This window comes from Ammospiza nelsoni, chromosome 23 (assembly GCF_027579445.1).
Source record: "Ammospiza nelsoni isolate bAmmNel1 chromosome 23, bAmmNel1.pri, whole genome shotgun sequence".
NCBI classification, from domain to species: domain Eukaryota; kingdom Metazoa; phylum Chordata; class Aves; order Passeriformes; family Passerellidae; genus Ammospiza; species Ammospiza nelsoni.
The window spans coordinates 6,769,751-6,791,639 of record NC_080655.1 but is presented as its reverse complement, the minus strand read 5'-3'; the positions used below and the strand labels follow the sequence as shown (position 1 = coordinate 6,791,639).

General features: G+C 48.5%; 1 protein-coding gene across 1 annotated transcript in view; it reads left to right on the top strand.

The window, feature by feature from the left end:
• Positions 1–10,173: 10,173 nt before the first annotated feature.
• IGFN1 (immunoglobulin like and fibronectin type III domain containing 1) overlaps positions 10,174–21,889 on the top strand; it is a 39,402-nt gene continuing 27,686 nt past the window's right edge. The window contains exons 1-4 of the mRNA XM_059488139.1: positions 10,174–10,503; positions 16,257–16,394; positions 20,997–21,065; positions 21,544–21,666. Of these exons, the coding sequence (XP_059344122.1) occupies positions 21,047–21,065; positions 21,544–21,666 (142 nt within the window). The 5' untranslated portion in view covers positions 10,174–10,503; positions 16,257–16,394; positions 20,997–21,046. The remainder of the gene's footprint in view (positions 10,504–16,256; positions 16,395–20,996; positions 21,066–21,543; positions 21,667–21,889) is intronic.

The following is a 21,889-nucleotide window of genomic DNA, read 5'->3' as shown; positions in this document are numbered from 1 at the left end:
TCAGGAATGCTCGTTTCTCAAGTGAAATGATGCAAGAGCTCTGCATTTCCCAGCTCCTCAGGAAAGCCTGGGATTTTTGCTGCAGCAGACTGCTCCTAACCATAAGGCATGGCCCAAAGGCTGTTGTAGCAGCTGTGTTTGGCACAGGCTCTGCCAGGGATCTCTTTGCAGGGAGAGCTCTGTCCTTGAGGCCAAGTGCCCAGGGCAGTCAGTGGGTGCAGCCACCTGCACTGCCCTCCCTGTGCCTGCGACCTCTCCTCACAGCTTCTAAAATTCCTCTCACCACGGGGGGGCATTTCCTTATTATCAACACCTGCTTGGACATGCAGAGGCACTGACCCCTTCCAGAGCCACTGGGAGTGAAAGCTTTGGGGCATAACTCTGTGGAGGTGCTAAAGCTGGCTGTGAGTAATTTATGGTGCAGGGTGCTGGGGCAGGAGCTCTGCTGTCAGCTGGGTGTGCAGGGGGAGGAGGGGACGCTCCCTGGTCACAGCTTCCCACACTCTCCATCACAAGTCAGCAGAGTCAGGGACCCCAGGAAACTGTGGTGATTCTGAGGCCCCAGAGCCCCCTGCACATCCCATGAAATGCTGCCAGAGGCACCCACACACAAATGATGGAAGAACCATCACAGCAGAGAACACACACAGACAAAATGTGTATTTCTGTTTGGATGAAACACCCATCTGGGATTTCTGTCCAAAGGACATGGAGGTAAGAATTGTGATCTCCTGTTTCAAGGGCTTCTCTGGCAGGGTGTTGGCAGCCTGTACGCCTGCTGTGACACTGCCTTGCTCACCCAGGTGAGTGCACTGTGGTACCCAGAGCTCTCCCATGGCCCTGCTGCTGGGCTGGGACGTGGGGGCCATCGTGCTGTGCACACAGTTCACTGTAGACTGGCAATTGAAAGAGAATGTCCAAGGGTCAGGACAACAAATTGCCAAAATAGCTGTATAGCAAGTCACCCCCAACTGGCATTTACTGCAGCCAAGAGTTTCTGAGCTCAGTGTCTCCTGGCCATTTGTCCTCCCAGATCTCCTGACCTTAGAAAAGGCCTCTGAATTTGAGTGGCAGAAAGCTGTGACACCAAGTTCCCATTATAAAATAAATCTATGGTAACTCTGTCAGATATTCCACCTTGTTATTCCAACCAGGAGGCTGGGCTAGCCACATCTGGTGGTTAAAAGTCTCCTGATATTCCTCTTTATGGACAGTTATTCTCTTTGTCCTTCTCTTACCTTGTGTCCCCTTTTGTTATTTACCTTTGTAAGAGATTTAATATTTTTTATCACCCATCTCTCTTTTGTTGGGCTGAACAAAGTAACTTACTCACTCTATTTTAATACAGCTTTCCCTCTACTAACTGAGCAGCCCATGGTGCCACCTCCACCTGCTTGAGAAATTGGTTTTCAGTTGTGTTTCCTGGATTGTGGTGGAGGCCTCAGAAATTGGGATATTTCCCTGACAGCAATACTTACCCGCTCGTGCTGGAATTGCACATGGAGTTTTCCATCCACACTCTCATGGATTTACATTCCTGTGTCCTTTGTTCTCCAGTCATCTTTGTCATCACCATTTTTGCCATCATTATGATTTAAAATGGAGGCTTCACATATTCTCACTCTCTCAGTGCTCCAGAGTCAGTGCTGCAGAGTCAGCCCTTTTCTTTTGGTCTAGATTTTTTCCACTGCTTGTCTTAAGGAACATGTGCTGTCCTACCTAGGCTGATATTTGTCAATTCTTACTTAATCACTTAACCAGGCTTTGCAAACAGACCAGGTTGGAAAAGGCATAAAAGCTGGCAAAGCATCCCTTCTCAGACTCATCAGGACAAGAAACATGACAGAATCTGTAGGTGTGAAGAAGATGTGAAAGGAGTACCTTGGGGGAATCAAGGTCATAGTAGAAATAAAAATAATATTTTTTTTTCCATCTGTATTTGTTGTGGAGGTCCCTATGTTTGGGTCTCTCATTTGTGAGTGTCTCCACTTAAGTCAGTCTCAGACTGCAGCCTCAGGAAGCTATGGAATGTAGAAATGAAGGAAACCAGCAGATTTCAACAGAGATATGAAAATGGACCAGAGAGATGAAAATCTGCCCCAGTTCAGGGATGAAACACCTGAACTGAGATCTTATACTTAAAGTTGCCTTTGTACTGTAACAAAACACTTGAGGATCAGAGTCAGGCCCCTGAGAATAGCAATAGACCCAATTCTCTGGCAGGAATGGCATCTTCAGAGCACCTGTACAAGGTCAAAGGAACCTGATCACTCATGCTTTCCTCCCCACTGAATTCAGATGAAACAACATGGATCTTATCTGAGCACACCCAAATGTGTTCCTTTCATAAGCCAGGACTCCCCAGTTATTAATAATAGCTGATATCAGACTGCAGCATGACACCAATTCCTCACAGGGCCTTAATGACAGACTTTCTGGTAAGCAAAATCATTAGAAGGGAAATGTTGCCAGGAATCCTAAATCCCTGACTCTGGCATGCTGAGGTTTAGAAGCTTCCATCTCCAAACTGCCTTATGGGATGGGATGGGATTTGTCAGGATGTTTTCCAGCTCAGGAGTTCTCCTTCCTGCAGTACTTGCCCTTCTTCATGTCCCGCCTTTGCTGACAGGCACCGTCACTCCAACCTTCACCTTGAGCTCTCTTGTATTAATTTTTGTTGCCTCCTTTTATCCCTTTATCCATTTCCTCACATTTAAGAAAGCAAGTTTCTGCAGTTTTGCCCTGGTACTTGTCCACAGAAACTTCACTATCTCATGTTCACTGCTCAAAGTTAGCACAACCATTCCACCTGGACAGGAGATGTTCTTGGGTGCCAGCTTGAACATGAGCCAGTTCTATGTGCCCATCATAAAGTTCTGCACACTGGGCTAAATCCACAGACATGTGGCCAGCAGAGCAGGGGTGGTCACAGAGGGGACAGAGGGACAAACTCTTCTTTGTGCTTCCAAATTGCCATAGGCAATGGCCACAAGTTCCATCTCAGGAGGTTCAGGTTGGGCACTAGGAAAAGGCATCTCCAGGAAGCTGCTGCAGGCTTAGGACTGGTCACAAGAGAGGGAGAACATCCTTGTGAGAGTTTGGGGTGTTTGCTGAGACTCAGTGGAAAAGCCTTGGCTGCTCCAATCCGGTGTTCCAGCTAGTGCTGCCCTGAGTGGGAGGATGGACTGGGGACCTCCAGAGCCCTGGTCAGTGCCACCTCCATGGTTCAGTGACTGTCAGCTGCATCTCTCTGTCACCTGCCAGGCCAGGTGTCTTTCAGGTTCACCAGGCCTGACCAGGCTGCCAAGGGCAGTGGTGGAGTTACCATCCCTGGGAGTGTTCAGAAAACATGTGGACACTTGGGGGCAGGGTCTAGTGGTGAACATGGCAATGCTGGGGGAATGTTGGACTCAATATTTGAGGTGTTTAACCTAAATGACTCCATGATTCTGTGACTGTGTGACTTTGCTTGACCCTGAGCCTTGTAGGAGTGCTCTGCCCTTGCATCTCTGGAAACAAAGCTTAAAGCAATGGAAAGTGACAAATAATAAACCCTTTTCCAGAATTACAGCAGATAAATAAATCCTACAGGCCTCAGCTCCTCTGTGGAGACTCCCAGCTTTCCTGCCCTCCTCTGACCAGCTCTGGGACCTGTGGATGGTTTGACTGCTACACCACAGAGCTGAGGGTTAAAGAACCTTTCCTGGGTGAAACATTTAAGGAATTGCTAAAACCATTTGTTTTGAAAGGGGTCCCAATTTCTTGAGACTTATAAAGTCAAACTGGGGCAAATCTTCTCCTTTCCCCCTCTGGCTGAGCTCAGCAATCAGCTGACATAGTTAAGCTGACAGTCATTAGATTTATATGTCCTTGGCTTCTGGCATTCTGTCCTGTCTGCTGGGGCAGTTTGGGGCTGGTGACCTTTGTGGCATGTGGCAAGGCCAGTGAGTCTTGGCTTCTGCCGCAGACGGCTGTGGCTTGTTGCTTAAGGTAGTTTATTTCTCAAGGCTGTGCTCAGCAGTGAGCCATGCACTTGTGCTATATTTGCAGGCATACCTAGAGAGTCAGGAAGGAGGCCAGAACCATTCCAGAGAAGACAAACTGCAGATCTCAATGTCCTTATCAATGAGGTGTATATTCATAAGCTGCAAAGGAGATACAAATTGTCCAACAGGATAAATAAAGAGGGAGAACAGGGACAAGAAAGGCACCTGGAGTATCAGCCACTTAGAAGATGATGGATAAATGGGAAAATCCTACACCAGGAAGAGAAAGCTGGGTTTTTTGTGTAGATGTATCAGAGAGAGCTAAAATTGTGCTTTGAAAGACAAATATGCACAAAGCCCAGAAATTTTGTCTTCATATACCTGCAGAAGGTGAGCAGCAGCAGTTAATGGTTTGTTGGATTGCTCCCTGATTTTTAGAGCTCCTTAGAGTTTTCCTCTGTGTTGCTGAGAATCTTGTTCTCAGCTGGATTGACCTTCCTGCACCAGCAGCTTGCTCTCTGCTCTGCTGCCAACTTGGAGTGGGATCCAAGTCCCTCAATATTGCCATGAAAGGGGTGGGAAGGGTGGCCAGGAGAGCATCTCAGCAGTGCATTCCTGCTTCCAGCAAAGATTGGGCATCTGTCAGTGTGACCCAGCTGGCCTGAGGAGCCAGGAGGAGTCCAGACTGGTAGTGGAACTGAGGAGTACAGGTCAGCTGGTGTGAATGATAAACATGTGAGGCTTCTCTCCTTCTCCTCTCCACCGAGGGCTGCCTGGACAGCTCAGCCCCTCTGTGGTCACTGTGGGGAGAGAAACTTTGCTCTGGTTAGGCCTTCAAACTGGAACTCACTGTGTGCACAGAGAGGAGTGAGTGGTGAATGTAAAATGAGAGATGTCTGAAAAATAAGCTGAATGAAGCTGAAGAGTTCATGAATGAGAGCATGAGCCATTCACTGTCATGGTCACACACAGCCCTGAGCCAGTCTGTCAGTCCAAGAGATTGACAAGGACATACTGGATTTGGAAATGCTCGAACTATGAGCAATTTGCTTGCCCTTCGGTTTGCCCCAGAGCAGCAGCCCAGGTCTGTCTCATTGCAGGTTAATCAGGGCCCTTGCGTGGGTCTGGTTTCCTCCTGCTCAGCTCCTGGCACTGGCATTGTCTGCCCCAGCCACCCTTCCCAGAACAGATCTCCCTCATCCATCACAGTTCTGACACAGGATCCCTCTCTGACACCCACCCCTCCTTTCCTCCCTTCTCCCAGTCTGACCAGGATGGATCAGCACCCCTGACATTATCCTGCTCCTTTCAACGATCCATCCATCCATCTATCCATTCCCCATCCATCCATCACCTGAAGAGTGACCTGCTCACTTGTCCCTCCCGAGCCCAGAGCCTGTCTGTCTGTCTGTCTGGGAACAGCAGGATGTGCCTGGGGGTGGAAAACAGGGAGTGTGTGTGACTATGGGTCACCAAAGCAATCCAGGAAAACCAACTCCTGGAAACTGCCAAAGACAGTTTGTAAACTGGGCTGCAGACATGAGATCATCAGCCTGCTCTTCTCAGAGGATCTGCTTTTCCCAGGCAGTTAAACTCAGCTGTGTTGAAGGGAATAACGTTGCAACGAGATGACAAAGGTCAGTGTGAGGCATTAAAGGAGGGGAAGGTGATTTATTTTAACACAGAATGTTTTCATTGCCTCAGGATCAAATACAGGTAGCCCTGAGCACCAAGATATATCCCAGGGGTTTTCCCAGCATGCAGGCACCAAGAGATGTGCATCCAGATGAACCCAGTGATGTTAGGGATGGCTCCAGGTACTCAGTACCTCTTAGGTCTGGATGCTTCAAACTGAGGTGACTTGAAAAATGAAGTTTTGCATCTTCAGGAGCCTTGAAGTGGCTTCATTTTCTCCTGCTGCCTGGGCCAGGCCACATGGCCATCTGACCATGATCTTCCTGGGCATCTCCAGTTTTGGGCTTGGTTCATCCCTGGGGCAGAGAAATAACTGTCAGGAGACTCCTGTGGTTGGGTTCACAGCTGGTTCAGCTTCACAGCAGAGCCCCAGCAAGGAACTGCTTTGGCAGAGACTTCTGAGATCTTCCTTGCTGTAACTTTGATCCTAAACAGAAGCATTGCTGCCTGTGACACTTTAGAAAGTCAGCATTAGTGTGAAAGCAGGGTAGAAGCTGCACCTGCAGGGATGAGCCTGGATGAGGATTTTTGTGCTGGAGAGCATTGATCAACTCACTGCATATGCACAGGAATCAAATTAAGTTCCTTGGGAAAAGTCTTGCAATGGTTTTGAAAGTTAAGACAGTGGGATCTCATAGATTCTTTCTAGAGACTGAGAGAGCTTGCAAGGGAGCAAATGTCATTTGGACTTCTCAGAACAACAGAAACTCCCAACAAAAAAGGACTTTCCTCCTCAGCTCCAAACTAGGGAATGGCACATTCATGAAATAGTGCAGATTTTCATGTCACATGCTGGGGAATGAGAGAAGGAAGAGGTAAATCCCTGTTTGCTTGACTGTCTGTCCATTGCTGGGTGCCTTCCCTGCCTCTTCCCAGGGCTCTGCTCCTGCCCTTCCCTGCAGCCAGGGACAGGGAGGGCACATGGGCACGCCAGTGTTTCTGAGGTCACAGACTGGCAGAGGGGATAGAGAGACCATCCATGCCTGGAAACCAGCAGGAGAGCAGAACCACCACAGGGGCAGGAGAGTTTACGGAGAGTGGGAGGGGAGGGAGCTGAGTTTGAAGTGTGGTGCTGAGAGCCCCGTTGTGCAAGACTTGGGTGAGCTGATGTGTCACAGAAATGTTCTGCAGGGATAGGGCTATGAGGGCACTAATTAGGGCCTAATCATCCTGAGCAAGCTCACTTGGGGTCCCCTTCCTACACCTCTGCCCATGGCCAGGGGGCTCTGTTTAAACTCAGGCCTGAGCCTTCACCCCCTTCCTGCACTCTCCTGCAGTTGCACCAGTTTTCAGGTTTTCCTGAATTGTTGTATGGCCTTCCCAGGCTGACCTTGGACCTGACTTCTTCCCTGGCCTTTGATGATCACAGGACCATTGATGGGGACAGTTGATGGAGCCTGTCACCATTCCCTCTCTGCTCACCCCCTTCAGGTGCTGGCTTGAGTTTACCTGGTCAGTAAGGTTCCTGTCCTGCCCCTGCTGGGGCTGCCCCTTCCACCAGAGAGCACTCCCCATCACCCAGCTCTTACAGTAACTTCTCTGCCCCACAGGTCTCCCAGCCCTTGGTCCAAGGCTGTAGGACAGCTGGGAGAGGAGTTTGGCTTTCCTCCTTGGGAGAGGGTAATGGAGGGGAAGGATCCCCTGCACTTTCCCTGCTATAGTTTCTCTATTTCAATATCTTTCCCTTCGTGTCCAGGTGTGTGCTGAGCTCCTGGCTAGGACAGGTCACTCAGCTGCTGGGCTGCTTCTCCCCTGGATCAGCCTCTCACAGCCAAGGCTTCCAGTGCTCCCTGCAGGAGTGTGGCTTTAAAGGGACACTGCATTGTACAAGCTCAGGTGTCTGAGGGGACTCTGATGTGGCACACTGGATGGCTGCTTGAGGGGTGGCAAATGTCAAGAAAAATAGGTCTTTGTCCCCTCAGAGAGGTGCTCTGCTGCTAGCTGCATACTGGGTTGGTGTGGAGCTTGTGCTTGGATCTCAAACAGTGCTGTGGTGTCTGTGTGGGACAGAGTCAACACAGCATGCTGGGGTCAGAAGGCTGCCTGGGATGTGACAATTGTGACAATGGGTACAACTGCCTCTGGTGTGTCCATGGCCACTTCTTGGCACTCCACCTTGAGCACAAAGCTTGAGAAGAGCGCGGAAGGACTTTGTGTTTAATCTGTCACAGCAAACAATTCTCAGTGTTCATGCACTCATGGGTCATTTCTGTGCTTCATCCTCATTTAATGGAGAAGTGAGGGGTTTTTTTGCCCTCAGTGCGACTTCTAAAAGACAATTTAACGGCTGCACTCAAACATAAAAGGGGAGAGGGCCAGGCCTGGCTCAGTCAACAGTGTTTGAGCATAATACCCTATGGGAGAGTAACAGAATCTGTCTGTGTCGTAAATAACACTGAATGGCTTATTTTGGCAAAGAATTTTCATTCCTGACAAATGCCATGTTGAAACAACCAATAACCACCTGCTGATTTGGGATGAAATTAGAATTTGAATGGTCAGGTCAGCTCAGATGCAGTGTTGGTGGGTTTCCAGTGGAGACTCTCACATGTCTGATAGGAAATAATCTTTATGAGGCTGTCAGAGGCAAGGGAATACTCAGGCTTACAAATCCTTACACTGTTTTATTGGGAATGCCCATGTCAGAGGATTGCTAAGTAAAGCACATTACATAAGACTGCCCTTTGGGGTGCTAAGGTCTCGTAACTGGGACATATTTTCAAGTCTATCAGAATGATTTCAGCATGACCTGAGTTGTCAGTACTTCTCTGGTTTTTTTGAAGCGGATGTTTTTTCTCTTCTACCACATTAAATGGGATCTTCTGTGTTGTGCCAACAGTAAAGGTGCATAAAGGTGTGTAAATGTGATCCTTTGGGATGTGTCACTTGCACTTTCTGGCTTCAATCTGTTCCAGCAGAAGCTCAGCAATTTGTGCCCCAGCTCTCTCCTCCACAGGAAAGATGTTTAGCTATGGAGGGGCAAGGTAGGAAATCCTGAGCAGATTTCAGCTGGCTTCTGTGGTATCAAGGGACTGAGAATCTGAACTCAAAAATCTGTTTAATCTAAAGTAAAAATAAAGGAATTATATTCCCATTTGGAAAGTACATTAAAGTACAGGCAAACCTGCTTTCCTCCTGGTTCATCTTCCTGCCTTGGCTGTTCCTTTGTACAATGAGCTCTTTTGAAGGCACCTGAGGTACAGTTACATCCAGGGCACAACAAGCCCCTTGCCTGCTGTGGGGACATTGCTTTTACTGGGTAGAAGCAAAACCTTTGGAAATGATGTTTGCTTTAGGTCCTTGCCTCTCATGGGCTAAGGCTGGTGTGGATCCAGGCAGGACTGGTGGCACAGGGGTTTGCCCACCTTGCAGGCTGGAACAGCTCCAGGTACAGCCTCTCCCACAGGCACATTGGCTTCCTTGAAGAGGACAAGACAGAGAAAGTTGAACTTTATCCTAATTTGCTTTTTAGAAGCCCTGGTGTGCTCATGTCTGCCAGGAAGTCTTGGCCTCTGAAATGACTGTGACTGGCAATCCCCCAGTATGTCCCTGTCCCTGAGATGGGCAATGGGGGCAAGGAAACACCTGGAACATCTGCAACCTGCAGCCCTTTGGGTGACCCTTGGGTGCCCACTGCCCTCTGCAAGCTGAGGAAACTGTGCCTGTAAACTCTCCATTCCCTGCCTGGGGTCTTTAACTTTGAGCCTCTGTCTTGTTTTTCTCAAGACTTATCTCCCTCACTCCAGGTGACTCTGGACAAATTCTCACAGCAGAGAATTACTACTGCAAGTTTGCTGAGATGTCTGATCTCCATTTTCACCCTGATCTTTTTGTTCCAAATTCCCTGTTAAAGCTGTTTTTATCCAAAGGTGTACAAATGACTGTAGGTAACAGCAGCTGCTCTTGGCTGTGTAACAAGAGTGCAGACTCAGACTGCTCAGTGTACACTACAAATTCACATTAACACTATGAGATAAATTCACATTGACACTGTGAACTGCTGCTCTGGAGGGGTCTGTCCATCCCTTATAAATCTGACTTTTCAAGGAGTTATTTTTTAAAAAGAGTATATGTGAAGAAGTCTCATCTTTAACCATGCTTGGCCACTGACTTCTCTCTGAAATTCAATTTATCTGTTCTGTTAGGGACCCTACTTATTCCTGGAATGGGATTCAAACCAGCTGAACTCCAGCTCCCTTTAAAACATCGAGAGCCCTTCAGTTGTGTCAAAGTTTGTAACAAGTGGCTGCGAAGAGGAAACACAATCCACAGACAAAGCACCATCCCACTGACTTGTGAAATGCTGAAGAATTATGTTCATCTCAAATTTGCTCAGCACCATTACTGGAATGGACTGAAATAATAACAAATAGGAGGCAGGTGCCCGGGTGCCCATAACAATCCCAATCCTCTGGATGTCTCGCAAGCTAACAGCCCTGTGACAGGCGGCCCCGCCCGCGGCGACACCGCGGGACAGCGGCGGGAGGGAGGCGGCACCGACGGGAGAGGCTGAGCGGCTCCAGCCCGGCCCGGCCCGGCCCGGAGCGACCCGCGCTGAGCCCGGCCGGCCTGTGCAGCTGCGGGGGGACAGCACTCGGCTGGAGGGGACGGAACTCGGCTGGAGGGGACAGCACTCGGCTGGAGGGGACAGGACTCGGCTGGAGGCGACAGAACTCGGCTGGAGGCGACAACTCGGCTGGAGGGGACAACTCGGCTAGAGGGACAGCACTTGGCCAGAGGGGACAGCACTCGGCTAGAGGGACAGAACTCGGCTGGAGGGGACGGCACTCGGCTGGAGGGACACTGGGGCTGAGAGCCGCAGGTGAGTGCTGGCACCTGCTCCGCACCCGGAGCCGTGCTTGCTGCGAGCTCTGCTGTGTTTGAGGTCCGTGTGATCGAGGGCAGGGGAGGTGGGGGACACCCTGCGGGGGGACAGACCCGGCAGGGGGACAGACCCTGCAGAGGGACAGACCCTGAACTAGGACAGACCCCGCTCAGGGACAGACCCCGCACGGGGACAGACCCTGCACTGGGACAGACCCTGCACTGGGACAGACTCTGTGGAGGGACAGACCCCGCACAGGGACAGACCAGGCAGAGGGACAGACCCTGTAGAGGGACAGACCCCGCACTGGGACAGACCCTGTAGAGGTGCAGCCCCTGGGAGGTTCATTCCTGCAGAAAGGGGAGCTCAGTGACCCTTCTGTAAAACCACAGAATTCATGGAACGGATGGGGATGAAAGGAATGAGATGCCCTCTCTTTCTCTGATTTTCTGTATTTCCATGTTTTTCTGTATTTCTGGGTTTTTTTCCCTGTAGTTCCATTTTCTGGAGGGGAGTCTAAGGAACCTGATGTTCTCCCCTTGGTGGGGAGTGGACCGAGCTTAGCTTTAAGGTCCTTTCCAACCCAATCCATTGTATGACTTTATAATTCTGTGATTTTGGTTATTTCTCCATTGGATGCTGGCATAATTTTCTGAGGAGAGAAGACAAAGGACTTTGTACGATTCAATGTGAATTAAGTAAAAGTTGTTTATTGTGCTTCTAAACATTGTTTATATTTACTTCTCTTGGTTTATACAGTCACGTATTTTTTAATTGGTAGTTCTGTGTTGTCTATGCATCTTTTGATCGGTAGTTTTATTTTGGTTACGAGGTAAGCACGCATCTCTTTCTTAATCTAATTGGTAGATGTGTTGCTTTACTCGGGTTGACACCCTTATGTCTGTTAGTAATTTTTTTGTTTCTTTTTGCTTTTTGTAATACTAACTTTTTTATCTATAAAGATGACTTCATTTTTTAGTTCTAGAAGGTTAGGCTGGTTCATTTAGTACATATCTGTTTTCTTGTACATATGCTCTTACAATTTTCTGGCTTAAGATGACACTTATTTTATTCTGATATTTTAGTGCTGGATAAAGAGAGTGTGACAGTGAACAAACTTCAGAAGGACTGGGGCAGCATTCCCAGAAATGTGAGTCCCCTGGCACCTCTGTAGGTGCCAGACATTCACTGGTGCCAGCACAGGTCAGACACTGCCAGGTCGGTGTTGAGATTAATTCTGCTGTCCCACATAGACAACGGGAAGGTGGCACATGCGGCGGCCTCTTGAGGTACCAGAGATAATTTCTTACCATTTATTTCAGTGGGAAACTTCCCAGCACATCAGGGAATGAAACATTGAAACAGCTGGTCAGGCCAGGGTGGGGCTTGTTTCATCTGTTGCCACTTTCAGGCAGGGGCAAAATAAATCCTGCAACAACATAAAGACCTCAGAGCTGGAGGGTTTGCTGTGCCTCTGGTTTGAAGCAGAGAGGGGGACATAGATAGAGCCTTCAATCCCTGGTTGCATTTTATTGTTTAATATGTTGCATGCAGTGAGCTTTGTTAACCCTCTGACTGCCTGTGCTGTCAGTGAGGTGCCCCCAACACACAGAGTTAATTTTAGCTGGAGAGGGATATTTAGCAAAACCCGAGGGCCATGAAAGGTCAAATGGAAGTTGTACAGGCACCCCTTGTTCTCTGCATTCATTAAAGCCCAGAGGGCTTAAACCCTTGTTCTCTTCAGTGTCTCAAGGGGAATGGAAAGTCCTGGTGGACTGGGATATGTCTGGTAATAAGTTGATGTTTAATCACATGTTTGGCGAGTCTTTATTAAATGTCTGTTGCCTGCTATTTTGTTTCATGGATGGAAATGGTAAGTAAATCCCAGCCCTGGGACTGGCACATGCAAGGAGGATAGTCATGGGAGCAGCTATTACTGGGAAAAGTGGGAGTGTTGGGTTCATAGGCAGCCAGGCTCCAGCTACATCCTGGACTGCTAGCAAACCCCTTCAGTCAGTCGTGGGTGCAAACACTGAACCAGTGAGAAGAGAACTGAGCAAGAGAACAGAAGGAATCCTCAGCAGTGTGGGAATGAGGGAGCTGATCTGCACTGTGAAAGCAGAGCACTGGTGCCTTCTGCTTTCATTCCCTTGGTTCTGAGCTCCTTGTGTTGTGTGAAAGTCCAGTGAGCTGCAGAGGGTCTGACCCTGGCTCTGTGTGCACAGGGACAGCAGCCCTCAGCTTGCAGGTGACAGAGGGACATACTGGAACATGTGGGGAGGGAAAATCACTACATGTTCATGCTTGAAACAAGTCCCTTCCATTTCTTCTGGACTCTACAACATGGATGAACTGGTGTTGAGGGACTGGAATGGGAATGGGCATCTCCCACTGAAAAGAGCAGCAAGTACTCAGTAACTGGAACATCACATTTACTTAAATTCAAATGTTGTGGCTATGGAAGACTCACTGGGGCACTCACATGCATGGTGTGACTGTTCCTCATCCTGGTGCAGGACATTCTCCTGGGAAAGCAAAATGTTCTTCTGTCACCCAGCTGGCTCCTGGCCTGGTCTGAACACACAATGTCCCTGTGCTCACACATGACCAGAATGACCAGCACTGCCAGACTCACCTGATTTGGTATAGTGTGTTGGGTGGTTGGAGGGCTGCAGGTACCTGTAATCTTCCCTGAATGTGGGCCTTTATTCCATATCCATGCCCATTTTCTTGTATAGTTTTTATGGGATTCTCATTGCTGTTATGTCAAGATGGACTTGGAACATGACCACTGAGCTTTGCACATCTTCACCCGTTTCATATGTGAATATTTCTGCCCCAAAGAAGCCTCCCTGCCACCAATGCCACCCTTAGAGCAGACAGGACTCTCCACCAGGCTGCAGGGAAATGGGGTATCTTGGCCTGGTTTTTGATCTTGGTCATTTCTTTATGGACTGAAAATCCAACAGGGTTTTGAACCTACCAGGTCTTGGTTTATTGAGTTCTTGCCCTTTCTGAGCCATGTGGTGCCAAAGCCTGTAGGAAGAGCTGTGCCAGTTGTCACAGTCGGAGCAGGAAGACTTGACATCAATTTTCCAAGAAGGGAATTACAAGGAAACCAGAGCGTTGGAAGAGTCTTGTTTCCAGTTAAATCAGAGTTTTAAATTCAATCTGAAATAACTGTTCTTCAGCTGTTGCCTTTGGACATTTCTTCACTGCCCTTCCCTGGGTGAATGGCCTGACTTTCAGGGAAAAGCACATTCCCGCTGCTGGGGAAGCAGTGCCCACTGAGTGTCCCAGCCTCACAGTGACATTCTGCAGCTCCCAGTGGCACTTGGTGGCTCAGCCCTGGCACACAGGGGTTAACAGGGCCTTGGGTGGGCGGATGGAAAACAAGCTGTGAAATGGAAGAAGGTCAAGCTCTTGGAGGAGGTTGCTCTGTTGCAGATGGTTTTAAATTATCAGTGCCCCTGGAGGAGAGGCCCCACAAAAACTGTAAAATCAGGGCTGGAAATGAGGCAAAGCACGATCAGTTTTGTGGGATCAGTGGAACAGGAGCAGTCGTGGATCTCCTGGGATTTGTTAGACCCGTTAGACCCCACTGTCTGTCTAATTGGGAATTCCTCAGTTGAGACCCAGCAGCTAAATGTGACGGGAGACTCAACACCATTGGCACTTTTCTGTGGGGAGCAAATGCCGGCAAAGGGAGAACACATGGGAAGAGGAACAGCGGAAATCCCTGAGGTCCTGGATAGCTCAGGCCTCTGGGATAACTCTGCTTCTGCTGCAGCTGAGGAGAGCTGAATGCAGGTTTCAGGGAGGCAGGTTAATGCTTCCTGTGGGATCATTTCCAGGCCTTACCCAAAGTGCTGCTCTCTCTGACACTTGTCCGGCAATGGGGTTTATTAAAGCTGCAGCATCCAGTCAGCAAAGCCACAAACTGCTGTCCTGGACCAGCAGGGCTGATGTCCGAGGGAGCATCTCTGGGATGATCACTGTCCAAAGCAGGTGAAATGCTGTGGGAGTCCCACATTGCTAGAAAACAGCGGCTGCTACTGAGAGGATTGTCCAGCAGCCGTCCAGATTTCCCAGATCCTTGTTGTCTTATTTTCTCGGCTTGTCAACTTTCGAATGGTTTATATTTCATTTTTTAATTGCTTCTACTTTCTACTTTTATATGCCTGCAAAGGTAGCAGGAAGGATCTTAGCCCAGGCATCAGTTTGAGCTATTCCATTTTCCTCTGTTGACATGTTTTCTCATGAGCTGGGAAGCTGTAAACACTGGCAACAGCAACAATGGTCGAAAAGAAAGAAAGAGTAAAGAAAATAACTCCAGAATTTAATTTTCACATTTATCTTTTAAATTGTTGGTTGAAATGGTGATTCCCAGCCCTGCAAGGGAGAAATTTTTGATACCTGAGTGAGAATCTTCTTTCTCAGGCTAGTGGAAATGGTGCTCTCTGTGGTTCTTCTGTCTTGATGCAATCCAACAGGAGTCTAAGCTGTGGCACAAGGGTTTTCTGTGTGTTCCCTTCCCATTAGCCTCAGATTTTAAAATTATCATCTTCTCATAGGAAAGCCTTCTTCTGGTTCTGCCAGCACAGACAGCCTATGAGCCATGGCCATCACAGTAAAAACACTTATCTTGCCACCTTCTGGAGCCAGCCATTCCTCTCCAGTTGAACATGAGATTTAGTATGAATTTATTCACCCAATGCAAGGGAAAGCAACCACTGTGGGCTCTCAGGCTGAAGTGAGTGAGAGCAGCCTTCAGGCCAGGCAGGTCGAGCTCCTGGGAGAAGGGAACTTGCAGACTGGCCATCTCTGTGAACATCAGGAACTAAACAAAGGCTGCTCTGCTTTAGGGGAGCTTTCTGAGCAGAGGAAGGAAGGTGTACAAGGTCTTCAAGGGCAGACCAGAAGCAAAAGATTTGAGGTCACAATGCACTGAACTTGTACATCTGGGTTCCTGTCCATGGAAATCAGAGATCCCAGAGTGCTTTGGGTTGGAAGAGAACTTTAAAACCATCTAATTCCAACTCCCTGCCATGGGCAGGGAACCTTCCACTGGTAGAATAAGTGGCCTTGTTTGCTGCTCATGGGAAAGGGATCAGCCTGTGTCTGTGTTGGAAGGAAAGGAGCAAACTGAGGTGTGTCTTTTGGCTGTAGCAGTGGACCTATTCTAGAGCAGCTGGATTTCTTTCAGGCCTCTTGGAATAGCCCAGACTGAGGGACTCTTGTGCTGAGGGCCAAGCCCAGGCATGGTTGACCCACACACAGATGCAATAATTCACTGGTTTTCCTTCTCTGCTAAGGAATTGTGGTATCTCCTAAGGACTCATGGCCTCTGAGTAGGACACACCCATCTTCTGGTGTGTCCTGCACAACCTGGTGTACAGCCTGTCCTTTCCTGGGATCTGCACAAGTGTTTGTCCTTCTTTGAGGCCCAAGGTCTTGCCTTGGAGATGCAGCCTGGCCTTGACTGATGGTCGCATCTGGCCAGGCTGGCCCTGGCCGAGCCCGGCCTTGCCAAGGGCTGCAGGGCACCTCCCCTGGGCTGGGGGAGTGTGGGGCTATAATGAGCCCCCAGGGCTGCTCCAGCTCAGTGTGGAGACACCCAGCAGCTCCTGGGCACAGCCTCACTTTCTGTGAGACTGGAGAGGTGTGAGGGGGATGGCAATTTGCTGCTTCTTTTGCCATTTAGTGACATTTACACCAGACAGATAAGGGGCTTATCTTCCTTCCCACAGGTCACTGATACCTGGGACCAGGGGACCCACTGGACAGCTATGAAGAGATCTGTGCTCTGAGTGAACAAAGACACTGTGGGCCTGGAGACGCAGAAGTGACTTCCAGAGGATCCTCTCAGAAGCTCAGCCTGTAGAGTGGTGAGTTTGGCCAGGTCAGCACTGATTTGTGTGGGGGTGATGCAGAGCTGGGACTGGGAAGTGACACCTTTGTTGTCACACTGAATGTGGGTTTGTGTTGCAGTAGTTCTGGAAATGGTTGTAAATGTTCTGGGAGTAGTGGGCTCCTGTAGGGTACACTGATTTCCCTGGGAAGATGCCAGGCTGTTGAAGAGCTGCTGTCATTTTCCCTTGGAGCTGGCAGGGGACTTGTGGCACAGGTACACTGGGGTTCCTACGGGTTTTCATCCTGGACAGTGAGTAGGGATATGTCATCTTTCCTTCCTGGCAGTGAGACTCTGTTGTGTTTGCTCTGTGATCCTTGCTGTAAATCTCTTGCCTGTATCAAAGTCTGTTTCTGTTATGAAAAATCCATGGGAGTGTTGTGGCCACAGAAAGGCACAGGCTGAGCAGTTCTCTTGCTGCCATCCCATCCCTGCTGCTCCAAAGGGACATGGATTCACTCTCCTGCTCACTGCTGGGGCTTAATGGCCTTTTCTCCCTTAGAAAATAGGGATGGTGTGTGTCTCCTCTTGGCCTTTGGTATCAGTGCCACTTTCATACATAAATGGGTGCAGTGTATCTAGTTTGTGTTTCTGTGGATCCTGAGCAAGCACTTAGGTCGTGTTCATAATCCCTGGAGCAGAGGAGAAGATCAGGTCAGGTATAGATTTACCAAAGGGATAAGTCACACAAAATCTGATCCTTGGACATTCCTCCCCACTCTGCACAAGACCTCCATTCATCACTGGAGAGCTTGTGACATTCCCGCTCTGTGACCAGCTCAGAAGTTTTCATGAAGTTTCCCTTCTGCAGTTTGTTGGCCTTCAGTTCTGTGGTTCTAACCAAAGCATTTGAAATTTTTCTTGAAAATTCATCTGAAATGGGAAGACTCGAGCTCAAAAGATTACTTCAAGTTAACAAAAACCACAGAAAGCCGACACAAAGCTAAAAGAGAACTTTTAGGTGAAATATACTCACTGAGTATCTGGATCTGAGTAAAGCAAAGCCAGAATTTGACTGAGCTCACAACAATTTGCTGTTTTGTTTAGAACATTTTCAGTGTCAGGACCACCCTGATTTTCATGATTTACAAAGAGAAATTCAAAGAGAATTACAAAGAGAAAAGCTTTGTCAGGGGAGGGTCAGGCTGGATCTCAGGGAAGGTTCTTCCCCCAGAGGGTGCTGGCACTGCCCAGGCTCCCCAGGGAATGGGCACAGCCCCGAGGCTGCCAGAGCTCCAGGAGTGTTTGGGCAGCGCTGCCAGGGGTGCCCAGGGTGGGATTGTTGGGGGGTCTGTGCAGGGTTGGACAGTCCCTGTGGGTCCCTTCCAGCTCAGCAGATTCTGTGATGTTTTTATGAAAGAAATGCTGCCTGTGTTGCTGATTACTTTACTGTCACTGGTTTAAGTGTGTGCTAATGGTTTGTCCCCACTGTGTCTGTGCTTGTGCAATGCCCGTGGCACATCCCAGCCTCTGCACCCATCCCCTCCCCATGAACCACTCTCTGCGTGTGCCTTCCCTACAGCTTTGGCTAATTTTGCTCGCCAGTCTGCCAGCAATTATGTCACATCTTGTCTCTGTATTGCACTGTCTGAAGCCTGTAAATAACTCCCTGTGACTCCCCCCACACCTACAAATCCTCTGACTCCCAAATGTTTTGCTTATTCACTCAGCTGATTTATGGCCCCAGCAGTGGTGTCCAGTCAGGCTCACAGGGATTGGTCTCTTGCTCTGTCTTATCCAGACAGATTGATGAACACACAGGATGAAGGGCAACCTCCCACCCTGACAGGCTTCTAGCTTTATTTTGGGACATTAAAAATGTTGTCAGTAGCCAAGGGCTTGCTCCAGCCCTGTGCCCAAAGCCATGGAAGCTTTCCCTGTGTCTCCAGTGGGGATGTCCCTGCAGCTGCAAAGCAGACAGACTTCTGCCTGGAATGAGGAATGGCCAACTGGATAGCTGAACAAGGCTAATGCATGACAGGGATGTGTTTTACAGAGGAGTGAGAGTGTGGAGCTGCTACCAGTGTCACTCTGTTGTGCTGGGGGTGTTATCAGCATTCACCTGGGGAGGGGTCACTCCCTCTTGGAAGCATTTATTCCATTGAATAAATCATCCTCATTTGGACACCAATGTTTCAAGCACCTGTGAGTGAAGATATGAATTACACTATGACAATTTTTGGAAGGCTTTTGCTGTCTCATTTTAAAAATCCTGCGATTTCTTTTTCTAAATTGAACTGGAGTCAGAACAAAGCCATGATCATTCACGTAACAAGGGAGTAAAAATTTTGAAAGTAAGCAGGAGTAGGTTTTAGGGACTCTGTGCCAATCAGGGTGTTATTTTCTGGTCCTTATTTAATACACAAGACACTGGAAAATGCAATGTGGTTGGATTCATTACACTGAAGGAATGTTCCCTTCATATCCAGCACTGTTATTTTAACCCTGCAATCAATGTGTGGCATTAACATGCTTCCTTCTCCTTCTCCAGAAGTCAGGAATTCACAGGAGTTTAAGGACTCACAGGAGCTTATTTTTAATCCAAGTGAATTTCTGAAATCTTTAATACTCTGTAAACTCAGCAGTTTATACATAGTGCACATAGTGCATGTTGTCCACTGGGAGATAGGGCCTATTACTGCCTGTGCAAATATTGCCAGTATTTGGGGCTTTTACCAAACTAGATTTGAATTTAGCCCTCTCTCAGCAGTTTTTGTTATGGTAACACATGTCCACTGTCACACCAGGCTGAGAATGAATCATTCTGACATGAAACATTTGGAGATGCCAGGAAAGGCTTTGGAGCTGAATTTGTACCCCATAGCTGGTTCAGAGTAGCTGCTCCTCTCCACTGCCCAGCGTGGAGGAAAGGAGTCAGGAGGAGCAAAGAATAAATGCAAGTGTAACACAAACAGAGCTTAGGGGAAAGCTGCTGCAAGCTGGTGTCAGGTCATCCTGTTGGGTGAGTGTTGTAAGCATCAGGCATTCCAGCTCCAGGAGTGGTGACATGTTTAGGAAGATACAAGAGGCAATAGGGGATTATGTTTGTTGTTAATGTGGTTCAGTACTGTGGAGGACGAATTAAATCCATCTAAAAATCTCAGCCATTCACTGTGCAATGCCCTGTCTGGGGCAGGACAGGGTGCCCTGGAATCAGCTTCTTTTCAGTTCCGTTTTGCGTCTTTTCCTTCCCACAAGCTCCTCATTCCCTTCATTCCCAGGTTTTAAGACATCTCCCAGGGGATTACAGAAGTAACTGTGTGAGGTACCAGACTAGCAGCACACAGATGTGTGGTGGGAGCAGCAGAGGACATCCAGATCAGGCCAGGAGAGGACAGGAGAGAGGGCTTGGCTGGAGCTCACACAGCCCTCTCCCATTTCCCAGTGCTGTTGTCTCAGTGCATTTCCACAGAGGCCAGGGAGCCTCAGAGATTTCAATTATTGCTGAGATTTGTCGTGTGTGCAGTGCCCCAAAACGAGATTGGTGGTAAGGACAAAGTGGAGCCGGTGATTTTTTGTAGGGGGGTGTCTGTGGCTCTTTGCAGCTGCTGAGTAATGGCAAAACACTTTTTGGTTCAGAAGCTGACCCAGAGGTGCTGTGAATGACACTCTCTTTGGCCTGGGCATGGTTTATCCAGCACAAATTATTTTTGCTCACTAGGTTGTCTCTTACCTTTAGCTGAAACCAATTCTCACCCAGACAATGCAGCTCAGAGTTGAATGTGTGACAAGATGTCCCCCCTACGTGTTCATCAGGTGCCAGGGCTCAGCTGGATGAATGCCTGGTGTAGGTGTGCTCCCAAAGTCCCTGTGCCTTTCAAAACTGATGGAAGGGGCATGTTCCTGTGTCCCTCTGTTGACTGAAGGAGTGCAGAGGTTAAGCAGAGACACAGCACTAATGCCACAGGCAATCCAATCTAATTGCTCTTTCAGAGCTGCAGTAACTCTATAGTTCCTGAGCATCTCTCACATGACAGAGAATCTGCTTTCCCAGCTTGCTGCAAGGCAGGGATGTGTTACATTACACATTGTCCAATTTAAAATACAGGGAAAGAGACTCTTTTGGCAGAAGGTCCCCTGAATGATCCATAACAATAACTCCTGAATGCCAAGCTCACACTTCACCATTCCCTTCTAAAGGCTTCTTGTCTGCTCTCAGGTCTGTTGCTAATTTAACCAAGCTAAATGAGATCAGGATGTACCTCTGCTCCATGCCCCAGTTTAGACATCCATCTCTGTGGTTTTCTTCTCAGCAACTGCTTTTGCCATCCATCAGAACCCACCACGTGAGTGCCATGTGGTGAATGTTTGCCTGAAACACGAGAGGAGGTCTTTAGAGGAAAGCCAGGTGACACAGAGGGATACCACTGGATGTGTACATTTTCCATTCAGCCCTGCTAATCATCCTCATACCCAGGTTGTGCTGGGCATGACAGGCTGATTGGCAGCTCTGCCTCTACTTGGCTGCAAGGATGTGGCAAGTGAGGAAGGACAAACTGTGTCACTAAAGGGAGCAGTGTTAAGGTCTGTCCTTTCCTTTGCAAGCTGTAAATAATGAAAGTATTTGTCTTTTTCAAAGGAGAATTTGCAATCTGTTTGTGCTGACCCCGGAAAGCTGAGCAAAGCATCATGAGCAGCCATCAGACAGGTGAGAGAACAGACACAGCTCTGGGGAATATTCCCCTGGGAACAACCCCACCTTGCTTCTCTACCTTGGAGATGGCAGGGATGGACCCACCAGGCTCTGACTTGGCACTGGGGCTTTTCTCATGCCAGATTTTGTGTTTGGAACAAGAACTGATGCAAAGCTCTCCCTGGCCAAACCGTGGCCAGAGCTGTGAGCCGAGGTGGTCCTGGTTAGGACTTTGATTGCAGAATTTCCTACACGGACACAACTTTGCCAAAGCCACCACAACCAGAAGGTGGCTTTACCAAAGCCACCCAGACCTTAATCCCCAAGCCTTGGGACACATTTACAGCCTGTGGCACTGGAATGGGTGGGACCTTTGTGGTTCAAGAGGAGCTGAGCAGGAGCAGTTATTGCTCTGCAGGAGGCAATGCAGACTGAGAGATTCTTTCTGAAGGATAGACATGTAAATTGAATGTATTTTTTCTTGATTTTCTAGTAAAAATCTTCAAGAAATCTTCTATCCCAGGAGTTGTTGTCACTCAGTTTGTGAATGATGTTCCAGAAGGATGCAGTACACCTGATTTTGAGAAGAAACCACTCACTCTGACACTGCAGGAAGGTGAGACTTGATAAACAGGGAAAGCCACAGATCTGGCGGTTTGACTCCATGTCCCACCTACATGAAAAAAATATCATGATTAAATCAAGTGAGTTTCTAAAGTGATTTGACATGACCACAAAAAATGTGTTGTGTGGCCAAAGTCTTTGTTACACTGATGACAATTCCATCAGAACTCACAAAGGTCTCCTGAGTTGTCACTATGTGTATACAAGACCAACAT